Below are 17,971 nucleotides of genomic sequence, written 5' to 3'. Positions count from 1 at the left end.
AAGCCATGTTCATGAAGGGGTTTGAGAAGTTCGGAACTGCCGTGCCGGTGCAACAGTTTGATGGCCAGTCCTAATGTTGTCTGATTTCTGGTACCTGTAACGTGACTCTGAATTGACTGGCTCAGGCTCAGAGATTTCTTGGTCACTTTACCACCGGAGACCAGGTCCGAAACAAATTTTCATCTGCACTACCAGTTGGCAAATCGGCATATGTGGGGACTTTCGTGAAACTGTTACAGCAGCGGACGTGGTACTTGCACTCAGCAGAAGGTAGATCAGAAACAAAAGCAAGGTGCAACTTGACCCTTCTTGCGACATCATCATTACGCTGCTCAGCAACATCAAGGAGCATATCTTTCATAGTTGGCAGTGGGTTACGTTCTGTGTCAAAATGTTCTTTGGTCATATACTCACGAACGCGGTCCCATCTTTCTGTGTGTCTATCATCAATGGGTAAACATTCCTCGCTACAGAACATACAATCACGTTTGTACTCAAACACACCTTTGTCAGCTACCTTTGTATGAGGCCTTGTAGTTGTCCTTACACCCTCATCTTCAGCCTTTCTTTTCTGTAACTTTCTCACTCTCTCAATTTTCTCTTTTGATGTACAAGTACAGTAGCAACCTTTGTGGCAGGCAATGCTTGCCGCATCTCCACCAACATCAATAATGTTCTGTAGCTTAGCCTGCAGGTCCCCATCTCCACGGGATTTGGCGCATGAGATGAGCTTCTTGATCCCGATCTCAGTGAATTTCGTTTCTTCTCCGTGACACACTGGGAGAACACACCTTGAGTCAGCCATCATACGTTTCTCTGAAAAGAAGAAGAGGTGAGATTAGAATCAATGGGATCGTTCATCAACTATCGAGTAGGAGTGATCTGCAGTTGATGCAGGGGTCAAAACGTTTTAAACCCCTCAATAGTCCAAAAATGACATTGAACTTGACCTTTGACCCTGAATTTGACCCCCAAACCACACAACTGACCTCAGAAATCGATTCCTCACCTCAAAATTATACGGAAAATAATGTATCACACGTGATTGTAGGTTGATTGGTTGAAAAGTTATTTTCCACCCCCGTCCGCGGTGACCATCTTGGATTTATACAAATTATCGGAGTTCCCCAAGGTTGCCACTCCGGCAACCGAGCTAAATTTTTTTTCTATGGACCCATGCGAGTACGAAACCATCAAAAAACAATACACTTCTCGCAACAACAAGGTACTCAACCTGGCAACTGGACTATTATGGTACCCTTAAATATATTATTACCATCTCTATAGTGATGGTTATAAAGATAGTTACGCTGGAGGATTGTTCTGAATACTTCCTTTTCACTTATAGACCCTCTCTTTTACGTAGTCCCTCCCAACATCTCCGGAGGCAGCGTCTCTCGAGAGATGACGGTCCTCAGACATGGACAGCTTACAATGGAGTGCAAATCGGAGGCTGTTCCACCACCCACCTTACTCTGGAAAAAGAATGGGCATCACCTTGAGGTGAGGACCTGTCATTTGAGAAACTTCTCCTTTCATATGCAGCACATGGCTATGGTAGCATAATGTGCTGGGTGTGCAGCTGTGCCACTGATGAAGTGCCCCCTGTATGCTAGAGCAGGGATTTGACAGGGTGCAGGACTGCTGGCAATAGCTCACTTACTCCTCGCGAAGGATACCGTGGGATCGTTAACATCCACCGCAACTAATGCTCGCAGACAATATGCCCAGTCTAATGTCCATCTGAGGGACAGCACACAGATTGATGAATCACCCTGCCTGTGAAACACCAGGATGATAGTTTGTATAGCGAGGCCAACAATTACCAAGTTATATTTTTTGTTGTTTTTTTTTTGTATACATTCTCGAGGCTCGTATGAGAGCTAAAGGCCCTGTCACACCTTGACGATTTAGCCAGCGTATGCCTGACGTATGCAAAATTGGGATAAAACGCTGGCACACGTCGAATACGTTATGGGTAAGTTTGTATACGTTAAGAGCACGCTGGCATACGTCATAGTACGCTGGCATACGTCATAGTACGCTGGCATACATCGTAGTTCGCCGAGCTGTTAGACAAATTTTCCATGCTTGAAATTTCCTGACGTATGCCAGCGTATGACTCACACATTCCGCATAGCGCTGGCATAAGTTGTAGGCACGTTACGCGATTGTTGACACACGTCGACACACATGACTTGTAAGGTACTCATAAGTCGAAACACGTCAAGGTAATGGTTAGCGTCAGTGTTCCAGACTCCCTGGTTTTTTGGGGGTTTTTAAAAAAAAAAAATTCTTCGGTATGACGGTGATGTTAACACTTCGATTTCTAGTGCGGTTATAATATAATATAATTAATAGGCTGCTGCTCAACGATTTAAATCATAACCGCACTAGAAATCGAAGTGTCAACATCACCGTCCTGCCGAAGAAAAAAAAAAACAGGGTGTCTGGAACACTGATGCGAACCATTACCTTGACGTGTTTCGACTTATGAGTAACGTGTGTCGACGTGTGCCAACGATCGCGTAGCGTGCCTACAACTTATGCCAGGGTATGCGGAATGTGTGTCATGTGTCGAGTACATCGAGAAATTTTCAACATGCTGAAAATTTCTCGACGTACTCGGTGTACAATGACGTATGCCAGCGTACTACGACGTATGCCAGCGTGCTCTTAACGTATACAAAACTTACCCATAACGTATTCGATGTGTGTGAGCTTGGTTCGGCAAATTTTTCATATGTCGGCATACGCTGGCTAAAACGTCAAGGTGTGACAGCGGCTTCAAACTTCGATGTCTAGTGCGGTTCTGATTTGAATCGTCGAGCCGCAGCCTATGAATAGCCTACGCCACGTGATCGTCGGCGATACGCTGCCGCGCTATGCATAAGTTAGACTATTGTTGGGCATAGGTTGTGAACGCCGACAACACGCTAAGCATTCATTGGTATAAGTTATCTATATGTGATTAAAACGTTCTGTGTACGTTACTAATACGTTTTGCATACATCCAACATGTTATTATACGCCCAAAACTTAAAAAAAAACATCAATAGTTCAGCGTACGCCAGCGTTTTACATACACTTTGAGACCTTGCCATACGCTGGCGAAAACGTCAAGGTGTGACAGCCCCTTAACACACAATGCACAACAAGGGGGGTAGGAGACAAGAAGGGTGGGAGAGGGAAGGACAAAACAGTTGTGAGCAGACACATTAGGATATGTGTGGAAGGGAGAGGGATGGGGCGGGGAACACGGGGTGCACAAGATGGACACCACGGGGACTTTCAGGACCTTACATGACAGGGAACTTTCAGGAAGGAAGGCAGGGAATTTGAAGGAGGTGGGTTTGGGGTGGATTAGTGGGGATAGAAAAGATCATAGTTTTGGATGGGAAATATAAGAGGTGGTGGTGAACAGCTGTTTGGAAGACCTGGAGGGAAGAGTGGGATTGACGAGTGTGTAGCAGTTTATTCCAAAGGCGAGAAAAAAGAGGAATGAAAGACTGAAGGTGAACAGTGATTCATGATTTTGGTAGTTTTACCAGAAAGGGGTTGCTGCCGGACCTTGAGCGCCCTGCGGAAATATGGGGGTGGGGGGGTGGCGTGAGGACATATCGCAGATAGAGCATGGGAGGCGAGACCGGAGAGGAGGCGGTGGAAGACAGAAAGACCACCGAACATGCCTGCAGTGAGAAAGTGAGAGGCCCAAAGACTCGGCCTCTCCGCGGGAGATACCAATGATCCTAAATACCTTGGTTTCCACAGCATGAAGCCGAGAAAGGTGATAGGCAGGAGCACCAGCCCAGAGGGGAGAGCAGTACGCCATCAGGCTGTGGACAAAAGCTTTGTATGTGGTCAAGAGCTCAGGTTGTCCAAGGAAGGACTTTGCATGACAGAGGATTCCCAGTCGGCGACGAGCTTTGGAGGCGAGGTTGGAATTGTGGCTTCCCAAGAAGGATCATGGCAGATAGTGAGAAACAGAAGCTTGAATGAAAGGACTTGTTCAAGAGGATTGTTAAGAAAGTAGATGGTGGGGTTTTCCAAATGGTCCTTTCGGAGAGACATAGTGAGAGTGTGAGATTTGTCAAGATTGAAAGACATGTTCCACGTGTTGTACTGGTTTGTGATTTTATCCAGATTTGTAGAGAGCGAAGAAGCTGCAGCTTGCCGATCTGAAGGATGACAGATGGTACGGCAAAGGGACTAGTCATCAGCAAAGAGATGGAGGATTTTCCAGAGTCAGATAGATAGCTCAGATTCGAGTGTGTCTACCTTTCAGCTTTTCTGCCAGCCCATTTGAGGTATGATCACAACATTATCACTGATGTTATTACGTATCGTAGCTTAAATTAAGCAGTTACAGACTTTGCCCTTCTCTTGTCTATCTTCAATGCACTTATTCCATCGCTATTGTAACTAGGGTGTGTTCCGTTAGCAAGCAGCCTGCTTGATTGAAAGCGCTCAAGCAAGCACTCCAACTGAACGGAGTTCCCGGGACCGCTTAACAACATGACGGTGTCCTTGTAAACAATGCTATCCCATGTGGTACTCAAACAAATTCTGTCTGGGCCGTCGTTTTCAGTTTTACTCAATCCTTACGTGGCAACAACTTCCCTAAACAAATTGATTGTGTTCACAGCGACTATATAGAGTGCTATGTGAAGGACAAAAGAAAGATAAATAAATGGGGAGTCAGAGGGGGAGCTCCACCCTCCACCCCCAACAAAACTGATGTATGGACCCTCCAATGTGCATTTTGGGGAGGGGGTGAAGGGGTTTTGCATGTATGTAGATTTTAGAGAATTAAAGTGAAAGGTCAAAGGAACAATAAAAGTATGAATTGCATTTTTAAATGATGGCCTCTTTGACAGTATAATTGAAGAAATAGCCAACAATCATTTTGAATCCGACTACGGCGGACATTTTTCTCGCATCAGTGGTTCCATTAGCAAGCGGCTTCCTGAACGCTTGGAAGCACGTCTCTTGATCGCTTGCTCCGCTTAGCAAGCGACTCGGATTCAAAATGATAATGGAACACACCCCATGTTTCATTACCAATCATCTTGCTATCGCTTGCCAAGCCAGCCATTCCTTATCAATGGTTTCTTTGGAGTGCTTGCGTGACTACACAGCTGAGTTGTTTTCGTGGTGGCATCTCTTGGAGGAAGTGTGTCTCCACAGGTGCTGGCTTTGCATGCAACAAATGCAAAATGGAAGAATACAAAGTTTTTGCAGCGGTACCTCAATGTTCCTGGTTTCTTTTTCATTAAAAAATAGAGTAAAATATCTTCACAAACACAATCCTGAGGTTGAGGGTCCCTGCCCCAATTGGTATTTGCTTGTTTTACTTGATTACTTGATCCTTATAAATAAACAAAGAAACTATTTCAGGCACCAATTTTTCTCACCGACTACTGTCTCCTTGTCGCAGGCCACCCCTCGGTTGCGGATCCTCTCTCGTGGTCGTTACCTCCAAATCAACAATGCAGAACCAGCTGATACAGCACGGTACACATGTGTCTCCACCAACGTGGCAGGACAGTCAACGCGTGACTTCTATGTTGTCGTTCATGGTGAGCAGTGGTTGTGCATGAAAAATCAATATTAACATTTCATATTTTGTAATGCTATGGCGTAAAGTATGTACATATTACATGTGAAATTCGGGAAAGCTGGGATGGTCGCGAAGTTGGAGAGGACTTGGTAATAAAAGGAAAGGAGGTAAGACAAAAGGGCACATACTGGTCACACAGATAGTCCAGTGGTAGGGGGTCATTTTTTTTGGGGGGGGGGTGAATGGTGCAAATTATGACACCACCATGATGAAACACACTTGGCACTTTTAAACAGGTTAATGAGACATATTTTCTGATCTGGTTGCAAACTGGAAAAAGATCAGTTACCAGTACCATACAATCCCAATTTGGATTAGAGGCCCATTATATATTCAGTATCCACCCAAAATATCATCACTTGTGAGAAATCGAGGGAGCATCACTTGATATTGGGATTTAACAGCATCACTAACAAATATGGTAACTTAGTAATGGTTGACTCCATTAGATATACCATTGATACATCGTGCACATGTCTAACTCCACACCATAAACACAAGTCTATCATACCAGGTAACCTTGTATGGATTCAATTGGACGACTGCGGTTTACATCTAGCGTGAGCAGGGTAGCTCGACTCAGGCACAGCGGGTGTATTAACCACTTGTTCTTCAGACTGACTTCAGAAGTGGTGACTTACCCTGCTCAGATTATCATGGGCAGTTTTTCCATCTTCAACAACCACATTATCATGGACAGATTTGCTCGATTCAGCCACATAAGTAAACCAATCAGGAATTTTCACCGTAGGTGAGACTATCTATTCCAAATATCGTCACAAAACTTCAAACCAGACAAATCTTTGAGCTGATCAACATGACGCTTACAGATATAATCTTCAACCTGCATATTATACGTCACTGGGCCTAACATCTCCACAACACCACAGCCAGGTTGGTGGTCTTCTGTCTTCCACCACCTCCTTTTTCTGGTCTAGCACCCTCTTCTCTTTCCGTGCTTTGTCCCCCCTAACGTATCTATCTGCAGGGCGCACGCTGTCCACCATCAACCCCCTTCTGGTGAAACTCACAAAATGAAATCCAGAATCACTGCTCATCTCCACTCATTTGATCCTCTTTGTTCCCCCACATGTGAACAAACTTCCACATCCTCTTCACTCTCATCTTACCCTCCATCTTATCCAACCCCTGCATCCTCCTCTACCCCTCATTATTATCCACATCCCTTGTTTGTCCATCTCCATCTATTTTGTTTCTCGGCCCTGCTGTTGGTACCCCCCCTCCCTTTCTGCTGTTCCTTCTGTTCTGTTGCATCCTGATCTATTCTGTGTTCTCTTTATTCCACAAGCCTTGACTTTGTATACAAAAAAACCTCTTTGTTATTTATCTTGGCAGGCTCTATAATCTCTGATCAAAACTGGATCACAAGCACAAAAACCTCAAGGTTTGTTATCAACTGCTGGATGTTACCGTTGTATGTGTTACTGGGACTCGATATCACCAGCGCCAACCTGGTTCGCAGTTCTCGGTTGAACATCAGTTGTGCTGGCATGCATTCGGTTGCCGAGTGAGGTGTCATGCAATAAGCCAACAAAAATGAGGCCAGGTTGTCGTTCACGTACCTCGTGTCCTTACTGTTTCCTCATGACATCTTTGAAGGGTATAACTAACCTCTTCACATTCCTGTTCTTTGAGGATGATATGGAGGAGCCTCGATGTTTCATGCCATTCATCCGTCGGAATTAACTTCCCCTGACACCCATTGAGGACCGTTATTAGCAACCAGTTCTTCAGACAAACCATGTTGAGAAAACACAAACTGCAAAATTTCAGTGGTTTAATTTTGGGTAACGATTTCCACACTTTTTATTATTTTTGATTTTTGGGATTTTCAACGTTTATTGTGTTTTCCTTGAGGAAACAAATGATTATAATGGTGGGTTTTGTGCTGGCCCTGGGATTGCTTATCTACTAGTTTTATTCAACATGCGATTGCCTTTTTAGCGGTCGCAAGTGTGGTGGGGTTGTTCTCACTAATGGGTGTAGAGGTGAAAGGCAAATCACCGGTGCCTTAAATCCAGTTGCTTCGGGCAGATAGGACTCGTTCGCCTTGGTAGGCAGCTCATCTATGAGATGGAAACTCTGAATCCAAATCCACCGTTGCCTTGCTGTTAAGTTTTTAAAACCAAAAAACTAAGGGTTTAACATGGTAAAGGCAGCAATACTTTTTAAAGGAGGTTGTCTTTGCATTCGTTAACCCACGGGCCACCCTTGGGCAAATTGTACTACTCCATTTCAGCCTCCCGATCAGGGTTATGTGAAACCATGGGAGCAAATGGTGGATGGCCATTGTTCACGATGGACCCCATGGGGACCTTTAATGTCCACCACCTAATGCTGTCAGACGGGACGCCCAGTTTGACGACAACAAGGTCTCGAAGGAACTTTAGATTTCTTCCAAAAAGGGGAAAACGCTCGAAAATCCAAAATGTTATTCAGGTGAGAGCTGCTTGTTCCGGCAAAGTACGGGCATTCATTCCACAATACAGGACTGTTCGAGACGTGTAAAGCAATTTTGTCTTTTATTATTTTTCAACTTTTGATAAAATATTAAGTCAATGATCGCACACTTGCTTAAGGTCTTAAAGTGTTCCTGGCCAGATTTCAAGTTCCTTTCATGAGTCATTCAAGGAGTTGATTGCTTTGTTTGTCTCGGAGCACCATGCTAGTCGCTCTCGGCTTTGAACATTATGCTTTCTATAATTATGGGCTTCCTGTATGATCGAATGTCTCATGGTAATTTTATCCTGTACGTGTGTGGCATAAAGGACGGTATGTCGGGGGAAATGTATTTCAAAATCAAAATCTCGGGGAGATCGAGTCATTCCCTAAGTGTGCTCTTCTTGCTCTCTTTCCATCTATTTTTCCAGTGGTTCCAAGTGTTGTGACAGGACCCACTGTTCTTACTGTCATGGAAGCACAAGATGTAGAGCTGGAATGTGTCGTGAGTGGCCATCCTGTGCCTCGAGTCACCTGGCGTAAGGATGGAGCAGCTTTACCACTTGCTGAAGTCAGGTAAAACGAGTGTAACTTTCAGAGAAGTACATTATTTGACCTGGAGGTTTGAGTTTGAGTCTGCGACCAAAGGTGGATAGAGGTTATGTTTTGTCTGTCTGTCTGTCTGTCTTTGTTACATGGCGAAAAAAAAAATTCACCAAGTATGTTGTTCTGTAGCGTTTGTCTATATATCTGTCTGTCTGTCTATCTGTCACACGATTTTTGGCCACAGTTTTCAAGCAATCGTTCTAAAAAAATTGACTATGTAGGTGACTGGCCAAGGACAGCAACACTTAATGTTGGTGAAGATCCGAATCCGGAGCCAGATCTGAGAATTTTAAAAGTGATTCTTCACCATTATGCCTGGTGTTGGCTTCATGGTTAGGGTGGTGGGCTTGGGATCCTGAGTTCAAATCCCGCTCAGCCGTTGAATTAGTACCAGGTAGGGTTGACTCAGCCTGTCATCCTTCTGGGGTTGGCAAAATGAGTACCAGGTTGCTGGGATGATGGAGCCATTTGAGTGTCCTGCATCGGAGTGGCGACCCACCCAGGATTGTGCCCAATAACCTAGGAGACTGCTTTAGCAACACCAACACTGTACAGAGTATGGTCCCAATAGGATCACCATTGATAGATGGTGTTAAAAACGATATTGCATGTTATCTCAAAAAGTTGTGGACGGATTCGAATGAAAGTTGGTGGTCATGTTGGGTTTGTGACAAGGAATAATTGGTTCTATTTTGGTGAAGATCTGATTCCGGATCTGGATTCGATAAATTTTCAAGTGATTCTTCACCATTGAGAGATCAGGCCCAACACGATATATAGCACAATATCTCAAAAGGTTATGAATGGATTCCGCAGAAACTTTGTGGACAGATTGGGTGTGTGACAAGGACGAATTGATTCAATTTTGGTGAAGATTAGAATCAGGATCCAGATATGAGAATGATTTTCGTTATTTTTCACCATTGAGTGTTATGGCCAAAAACGATATATAGCACAATATCTCAAAAAGTTGTGGACGTATTCAGACGAAACTTGGTGGATGAGTTGGTTAGGTGACAAGAACATGCTGATTAAATTTTAGTTCAGGTCCAAATCCAGATTCGGCCTATCAGTGGTTTACAAAATGTAAACTAATCATTCTTGCGGAGGTATGCACTCTACCAAGTGCCTTTCGAGTTGACATGTGACTGCAGACATATGTGTATGTGCTACAGAAATATTTTAAAAGTGAACCTTGAATCGGATCCATAAAAATGTTTACACATTAACATACCATGGGTGCATTGCTTGTGAAATTTGTTTTAGGGTGTGTATCCTTGTTTTTTTTTCAAGGTATTGAGGCTCATGGAAGAGCAGAATAACAACGGTAACTTAAGTTTAGACTTGGGAGGGTATCAAAGCAAGAGTTTCTGTCGATTGCATGCGAGGGCAATAAGTAATATTTATGAAGTTCATGTTCCCAAATTGAGAAGCAATACAATGTGTAGAATAGCTGATTTGCATAAGTGCACTGTTTGTTGGATTGTCTGGAATTATCTGATGGTAGTGAATGTTCAAGGACCATTGGGCTACTGATGAAAACAATGTTGAAGGGCAGTGCCTTAAGGGTTTTAAACTTTGTGCAGTTTTTTTCAGGTTGTGGAAATATAAAAGCAAATGTATGAAAAACTGTGACCATGTCAAGCCACAGGTGCTATTATTGTCAGGAAGAGCAAATTCTGTCTCCTCAAGTTCACTTTGCATGGTGTCTCCTCAGGTTCAAGTATCTTCCCCATGGCTCCCTGAAGATACAAAAGGCAGGAGTGAGTGACGCCGGACGATATCTCTGCCTGGCCGCAAATGCTGCTGGTTCTGAGCGACGTCACTTTGATCTTCAAGTCCATGGTGAGGAGGCTAGTCTTCCTGGACTGAGCAAATACATTTGTTGTTCACCAAGCAGTGAAAAATCAAATTGCCATGTTGTCTAATGAAAATGCTCATGCCATTTCTGATTTACATTTCCCATGTTTGGCATCGTTATAGATTCATAGTTTAGCTTGGATGGTTTATTGATGTGCACACCACCATCTTGGAATAATCAATCAATTAAAATTCCACGTGCTGTCTTTGTTTGTTCATCGTGTCTGAGCATGCTTGCAATTTATTTACATAAAGCACAAACATACATAAACAAACTAATCCATGAGCTACAGGCACAGCAGACAATACGGGACTTTCAAAATGTTGAAATCTACCTCAGAATGCTTTGCGCACGTGTGCAGAAACTCCTCGCAACAGTGGCCATTGGGCCATGCTAAAATATTTTGGATGGTGGGTTATGGATTGTTAGCTAATACTAGACGACCCATGAACCCGTTAGGTTCCCTTTGTGACAGCGGTTGATAAAAAAATCATTTCAGTAAAAACTAGCATCCGTTGAAGACAAAGTCTTCGATATCCCCCACCATAGTAAATGAGGATTAACAAACTTATATTCCCTAAGTGTGTGCAATATGTATGTGAAGTTTCCCCTTGATCTGATCAGCCGTTCTGGAGAAGAAGATGTTTGAAGGTTTTAGGGTAAATTCAATATGGCTGCCAAACCATGTGACATCAATCAGAAATTAACAAACTTCTGAAAGGATGTCTTGGGGAAAGTGTATGTGAAATTTTGCCTCAATCTGTCCAGCCGTTCTGGGGAAGAAGATTTTTAAAATTTATTTATTTTCAATCCAAGATGGCTAATGAAGCATGTGACCTATGACATCATACATTTAGATTCTGCCTCCAATCCTCCAGTGGAATACGTGTGTGATGTTTCGTGTTAATCGGATGAGGTGTTTTTCTATCCAAGATGGCTGCCAAACCATGTGACTTGTGACGTCATAACTTTTTACTATGAATGCAGACATGATGGAAGATGATAGTTGCAAATTTTCGCTTCGTTAGGTTATGTGATTCCAGACAAAACATTATTTAATATTTTTCTTGAATCCAACATGGCTGCCAAACGATGCGACCCATCAATAAGAAAATATCAAAAGGCACCAATTCACCACTTGCTTGAATTGTGTACCAAATTTCGTAAATATATCTTGAGGGGATTTGTAGTTAAGCTCCGGAAACGAAATGTGACAGACGGACGGCCGTACGGACAGACGGAACCCATTTCTATATGGGTTCAATTTTGGTTCTATTAAAAAAAAACGATAGCTCCAGTGAACTATACCGCTGAGGTTGTTTGCATTGATCAAATTCTCCCGAAGAGTACTTGACTGAATCAGGAATTGATTTTTTTAATAATTTTTTTGTTTCCCGATTTTAACGAAACTTGATACTGCACACCGCAAGAAAATGTTGAGTAAGGTGGGCCCAAAATGTTTGCGCTATCGTGTACCGTTTTGGCTGTATTTCGGGAACATACATACATACAAGATGAGAGTTTTAGTAATATATAGATGGCTCACAAAGCCTCAAAAATAAGTCAAAAATACTTGGAAAAATTGGTTTATACCTTTAAATGTAATCTATTAAACCTGAGAGAAAGGGGTGCACCTCTATGCAACAAAAGATTCGGAGAACTTTCTCAGCTCACAGACAGTGCTGAGATATTGCAGCTGCCCCAACTGCAGATTCTCGACGATATGGATGTGTGCAATGCCTGAAGAACTGTTGGATGTACGACCTAAACCCTAAACCCTCAACCATCGCTGGATTCACCACGAGTGAGTGGACCTTGCGGGGGTTCCTCCTGTGAACATGGCAGGCTTGTCCCTCTGTTTCTTTTTGTATACAAGGTCAAAGCTTGTGGAAGAGCTTGAACATAGAATGGATCAGGATTCAGGATGCCACAGAACAAAAGAAGCAGCAGAGGGGGGGGCATTAACAGTAGTGTTGAAGGACAAAAATAGAGGGGGATTTGAATAAATGCGGGATGTGGGGAGGATGAGGGGAAAAGGAAGACGCATGGTGTGGACAAGATGAATACAGAGGTAAACTCTTAGGAGAGAACAGGGTGGATCATGGCTTTGGACAGAATATGATCTGAGATGGTGATGAACTGCTGTTTTTAAGACCTGAATGGAAGAATGAGACTGAAGAGGTTTTGGAAGTTGGTTCCACAGATGGGAAAAAAAGAGGAACTAATGAGTGAAGGTGAGAAGTGATTTTGGATTTCGGTACGGTAGTTTCACCAGAAGAGTGTTGATGGTGGACTGCATGTGCCCTGCAGAAAACTGTGAGGGTTGGGAGGAGGGGGAGAGCATGGAAAGAGCAGAGGGTGCAAAACCTTAAGGGAGGACAACCACTGACCTGTCTGCGATGGGAAAGTGAAAGGCCAATATAATAGACTCAGCTCCATCGTGGGATATTCCAATAATATTAAAGGCCTTCATTTCCCGAGTGTCAAGCTGTAAGGTGTGAGGCAGGGGCACCAGCCTAGAGTTGAGAGCAGTACTCCATCAAGCTGCAGATTAAGGCCTTGTAGATATAGAGGAGTGCAGGTTTGCCAAGGAAGGACTTCCACACGAGGATTATTAACGTAGATGGAAAGGTTTACCATATGGTCCTTTTGGAGAGAAAGAAGGAGAGTGTGAGATTTGTCAGAATTGAAAGACATATTCCAAGAGTTTGACCAGCTTGTGATTTTGTCAAGGACTGCAGAGAGGGAAGAGGCTGCTGCCTGCCTATTTGAAAGATGGGGATGTCTCGGCAGAGGGTTTAGTGATCAGCAAATATATAATGGGGATTTTTCAGTCAGAGAGATCATTGATGAAGATTAGGAATGGGATTGACCCTGAACCCTACTTTGGGCCACTCCATTCTTAACACGCAGAGGAGATGAAAGGATTCCACTGAGAGCCACCCTTTGGCTACGAGAGTAGAGGAAGTCAGTAAGCCATATGTGGAGTTGGCCTTGGATGCCACAGGCAGAAAGTTTGGAGAGAAAGGCAGGATGCCAGACTGTATCAAAAGCACAATATATGTCTATAGAGACTGACCTGAACTCATATCTGACATTGAGGACCTCCATCCATTCTTGCGAGAGTATAAGCAGCATGCTCAAGGCATATTTAAGACATATTTAATGGGCGTCTGCAATTGGAAAGACGATGCTGTGCATCGCTACCAAAAAGTAATGGTGACCAACTTTTCGACAAAGGAATCTTCACGATGTGAAAATACACAAAGGTTTTACTTTCTATTCCTCTCTTTCTTTATCTATCTCTCGAAGGAGAAGTGAATTCTTGCAGAAATTTTTCTGTAAGGCTCACTTGGCTGCGCCTGGATGGGTTTGAGGGTAGTGGAGTAGCGGCTGAAACCCGAATACTATCAACGTTCCTCCTGATGACTATCTTTGTTCTTTACTTCTTCGGATTCCTTCTTGGTCTTCCATTTCACCATATATACATGAGCCAGATGTACCAAGCAGTCTTCCCTGACAGGAAATGGTAGGAACTCGACACCTCTCATCCAAGGATACTTGCTTGTTTTTCCTGTAATTGCGTGAGTCCGATTTGTGGTCAGGAACACAACAATTGTGGTGAACCATTTTGAAATTGCCACTCTTTCGTTTAAATGATGAAAATTATGTTACAAAGAGTATTTGACTTACAGATTTCGCCATAGCAATGCCAGGTTAAAACTGCCCTGATTAGGGACAGTGAATCCCTGAAAACGCACACACAGCGCATGCGCGAAAGGCCTCGTTTGCATTCACACATCATTTCAAAAGTCCTGTATTGTCAAAGAAGGAATTGAATATTGATCTTCTTTAAAAGTAAGTGTTTCAATGTAAGACGTCAAGTTATGCTTGGTGATGTTAGTATTTATTAACTTGCTGCTGCTGCTGCTGTTGCTGTTGTTGTCATGATCATTATTATGACTTATTACTGAAAATGTTTTATTTGTTTTTTTGCAGTGGCCGTCTCCATCTTTCCAGGAGATACAAATGTCACATCCATGTTGAACACAAAGGCTATTCTACCCTGCGAGGCAACGGGTATTCCCAAACCCACCATCACCTGGAACAAAATCTACGAGCCTCTCGATACAGGGCCACAGCAGAATATTTATAGGTCAGATCAGATCAGAAAAGTGTTTGCACTCAGCAGTTTGTAAAGCCAATAAAGCTCAGGTGTGTATCACTCCGATGGAGCTCATAATCGTGGAACCCTCGGTTCAAGTCCCATGGAGTTTCTAATATTGGGGTCCTGGGTTCAAATCACACTGAGCTCATAATTCTGGGATGCTCAGTTCAAATCTCATATACTATGGTTGTTTGTTTTTCATTTGTTAATGTCCTTGTAATTCACATAAAAAGTGTGCTGATGGATTATAATGTTCTCATCTCATGCAAATCATGTAAAAGCTTATCAATGAGTCTTAGTTCATTGTAATAAAAAGTAAAATCTGAGTAAGTCTGTTAATTGCTCAGTTGGTTTCTCTCGGTGGTTGCAGGAAGTTGTCATCTGGTTCACTCATGATCATTTCTACTGCAATTGACGATGCTGGCCTGTACAAGTGCACAGCACGCAATGATGCAGGAGAAGATCATCGTGAGATCCACTTGGCAGTCCATGGTAGGAAAATGATCAACACTCATAATCAACACTTTTTTTATTTATTTTTTTTGTATACCTTGTCGAGGCTCGTATGAGAGTTAACACACAACGCACATCAAGGGGGACATGAGACAGGAGGGGAGGGAGTGGGAAGGACAAAATAGTGGGGAACAGAGACATTAGGAGATCTGTGGACGGAGAGGGATGGGGTGGGGAACACGGGGTATACAAGATGGACATTACAGGGACTTGTTTGTTTTTGTTTTTTACATTGCAGTACCACCAATGATAGAAGATGAGATATCCAACTTTGTGGTCACCAAGATGTCTCGACTATTGCTACCTTGCCAAGTATTCGGCCTGCCATTCCCAGAGCTCACCTGGAGTAAAGATGGCAGCACCCTTCCAACAAAAGGCGACAACTACAAAATTCTACCCTCTGGCAAGTTCATAAGGACATTTTACTTCTCTGCTATCAGCATATCTCGACTTTTCCTCCTCTTTGTAGAACCCTTTTACAACAAATCATCCTGTTCCTCTCATTGACAAACTACGATATTGTGCCTCTCAAAATCACTGAGAGGTCAAGGCCCCAAACAATAATTCTCATTGGTTGTTATTTTATTAACTTGGCCCATTAGGACAGTTTGCCACATCTAGGAGGTATGCCAGAGGCTCTTATGGCACTTTCTTATTAAGAGTAACAGGAATACTTGTAATTAAAGTGGCCACAAGTTTTTTTTATTCAGGAAAAAAAAAAGTCTTTATAATTTGAGACGATTAAACAATTTAAATTTGATTATGTGGTCCTGGGTGTACTGTAAGGCCAGGTGCATTTTCACAAATCCTTGGGTAACCGTCACAGTGATGCAGCATTTGTAAACAGTGTCGCATCGCATAAAGCTGATCATTTTTCTTGTGGTTTTTGAAGCTTTTTTTTCAAGTTAGAGGTTTTTTTTTCTGTCAAATCTTTCCTTTCAATAAAAGTAATCTTTATGCAATTAATGTTTGTCTCAAAAAATTTCCTTTATTTTTCAGGAAGCATTGACATTGAGGCAGTGCAAGCGCAGGATGCTGGCAGGTACACATGCATTGCCAGCAATCTAGCTGGGGTTGCTCAGAGGCACATGACCTTGGAAGTACAAGGTATGAACCTCAAGAACAGACCACTTTGGCTTCAATGCACGTGTGCGATCTACATGACCCTGCCCTGTTCCCGTTGAATATATATCATAATAACCATTCTGGAAAGAACGTGTGTGCATGCCTGACCCTGGTGAAAGTAAATCAATAAAACACTGAAGTACTTTTTCACCTGCGTAAACAGTTTTGGGTATAAACGAAGATGATTAGATTGAGACTAAGGCCTAGGTCACATTTGCCACGGTGGCCGTGGGGTCTCAAAAATCTACGGCCACTAGCAATTATACGGCGGCCGCAGTATTTCCACGGGCACACAATGTAGCAGTCACATATGTTTTTATTTTTCGGGAAACCGCACGGCGTATTTATAAATTGTGGAGACCGAAAACGTGGGGGTGCTGTACGGCCTTTGATTTGATGTCGCACAGTGACCTTAGGGCGTTCCTGCGGCGGCCATAGAATTTTCAAGGCAGACGCAAGGTGCCCGCAAGGCGACCGCAGGGGGACCGCAGGGGGGCCCTAAGGCGAACGTGTTGCCAGACGGACGGTAACGAATGGGTTAATTTTTTTTTTATAACCAGTTTTTTTTTTCGGCTTGTCGAATTACTACAGCGAACGTCGAAATGAAAAAGTTATAACTCCGCGTTATAATTCCACGGCGACCTTACGGCCTGTAAAATATAGCCAAACGGCGTAGGGCCACCCTGAGGCCACCTCAGAAACTCTGCGGCCGCCGCACGTTTCTGTCAATTCAGAGGGCGTACGGCCGCCGTATCCTCGCCGGAGAGCAAATGTGACTTAGGCCTAATTGTAAAAGCGTCGAGCATTTATTTGCTTTGATATAGTTTGGTGTGGGATTGGCGGGTTGGGTCGCTGAGTGGGAAACTGGAAGACATGAAAGAAGAGGAATTGAAGGTGTGAAAGGAAAGAGATAATTTAATCACACATATCTCCACAGCGAGGATAGTACCATGGACTGCTACCCAAATGACAGAGAGAAGAGACAGAATATCATTCTTTTGCTGAAACCAATCGACGGGATTGCATCATCGCATGCTGGTTTCACTCTTCAAATTTGCGTAATTGGAATGAAAAAGATGAATGGCGTTATGTAACTTTTCTGCACCCCCGATATTTTGTCATCGCACGCAAAATAATACTTTACATTCATACACACGGTGAAAACCATGAAAGCATCTATTAACGGTTAACAGACTGTCACACCTCCCCAGATCCACCTGCTATCCATCCTTTTCCACATACTGTGGATGTCTTACAAGGCGACACCATCTCTCTTCCATGCAAGACCTTTGGTCAACCTGAACCCACATTGAACTGGCAGAGAGAAGGTCACAGGATCCAGGAAACCAGTAAGAATGTTTTTGGGGTATTGCGCCTCTTTATGGGTGTGAACTGGTTGTCTGTTATCACTAAAGATCAGGGAGAGTCAGTTAGCCTATTAAATAATTAGTTTGTAAAGGAGATTTACATCAGGAGACTGAAAGAAGGTTTGGTCTGTTTGGTGTTTGCATACAAAAACTTCCATCATGATGCTGGGATCTCAGGTTAGGTTAGGTGAGGTTAGAATGACATTGTGTGATCATTTGTACATTATCTCCTGTTATCGTTGTATATCATG

General features: G+C 43.2%; 1 protein-coding gene across 7 annotated transcripts in view; it reads left to right on the top strand.

The window, feature by feature from the left end:
- The window catches only part of HMCN1 (hemicentin 1), a 531,017-nt gene that overhangs the window by 406,198 nt on the left and 106,848 nt on the right, over nt 1-17,971 (top strand). For all 7 annotated transcript variants that reach the window (XR_015058458.1, XM_085882362.1, XM_085882361.1 and 4 more), the window contains exons 72-80: nt 1,367-1,503; nt 5,438-5,579; nt 8,512-8,656; nt 10,404-10,531; nt 14,547-14,703; nt 15,086-15,207; nt 15,467-15,631; nt 16,228-16,335; nt 17,565-17,702. Coding sequence is in view for 6 of the 7 variants with exons in the window: in XM_085882362.1 (XP_085738488.1) it covers nt 1,367-1,503; nt 5,438-5,579; nt 8,512-8,656; nt 10,404-10,531; nt 14,547-14,703; nt 15,086-15,207; nt 15,467-15,631; nt 16,228-16,335; nt 17,565-17,702 (1,242 nt within the window). In the remaining variant the exon portion in view is untranslated. The remainder of the gene's footprint in view (nt 1-1,366; nt 1,504-5,437; nt 5,580-8,511; nt 8,657-10,403; nt 10,532-14,546; nt 14,704-15,085; nt 15,208-15,466; nt 15,632-16,227; nt 16,336-17,564; nt 17,703-17,971) is intronic.

The sequence above is a fragment of the Eptatretus burgeri genome, chromosome 5, assembly GCF_056783735.1.
Source record: "Eptatretus burgeri isolate ZD-2024b chromosome 5, Ebu_testis_v1, whole genome shotgun sequence".
Lineage (NCBI taxonomy): Eukaryota > Metazoa > Chordata > Myxini > Myxiniformes > Myxinidae > Eptatretus > Eptatretus burgeri.
This window is presented reverse-complemented; position numbering and strand designations above follow the sequence as displayed.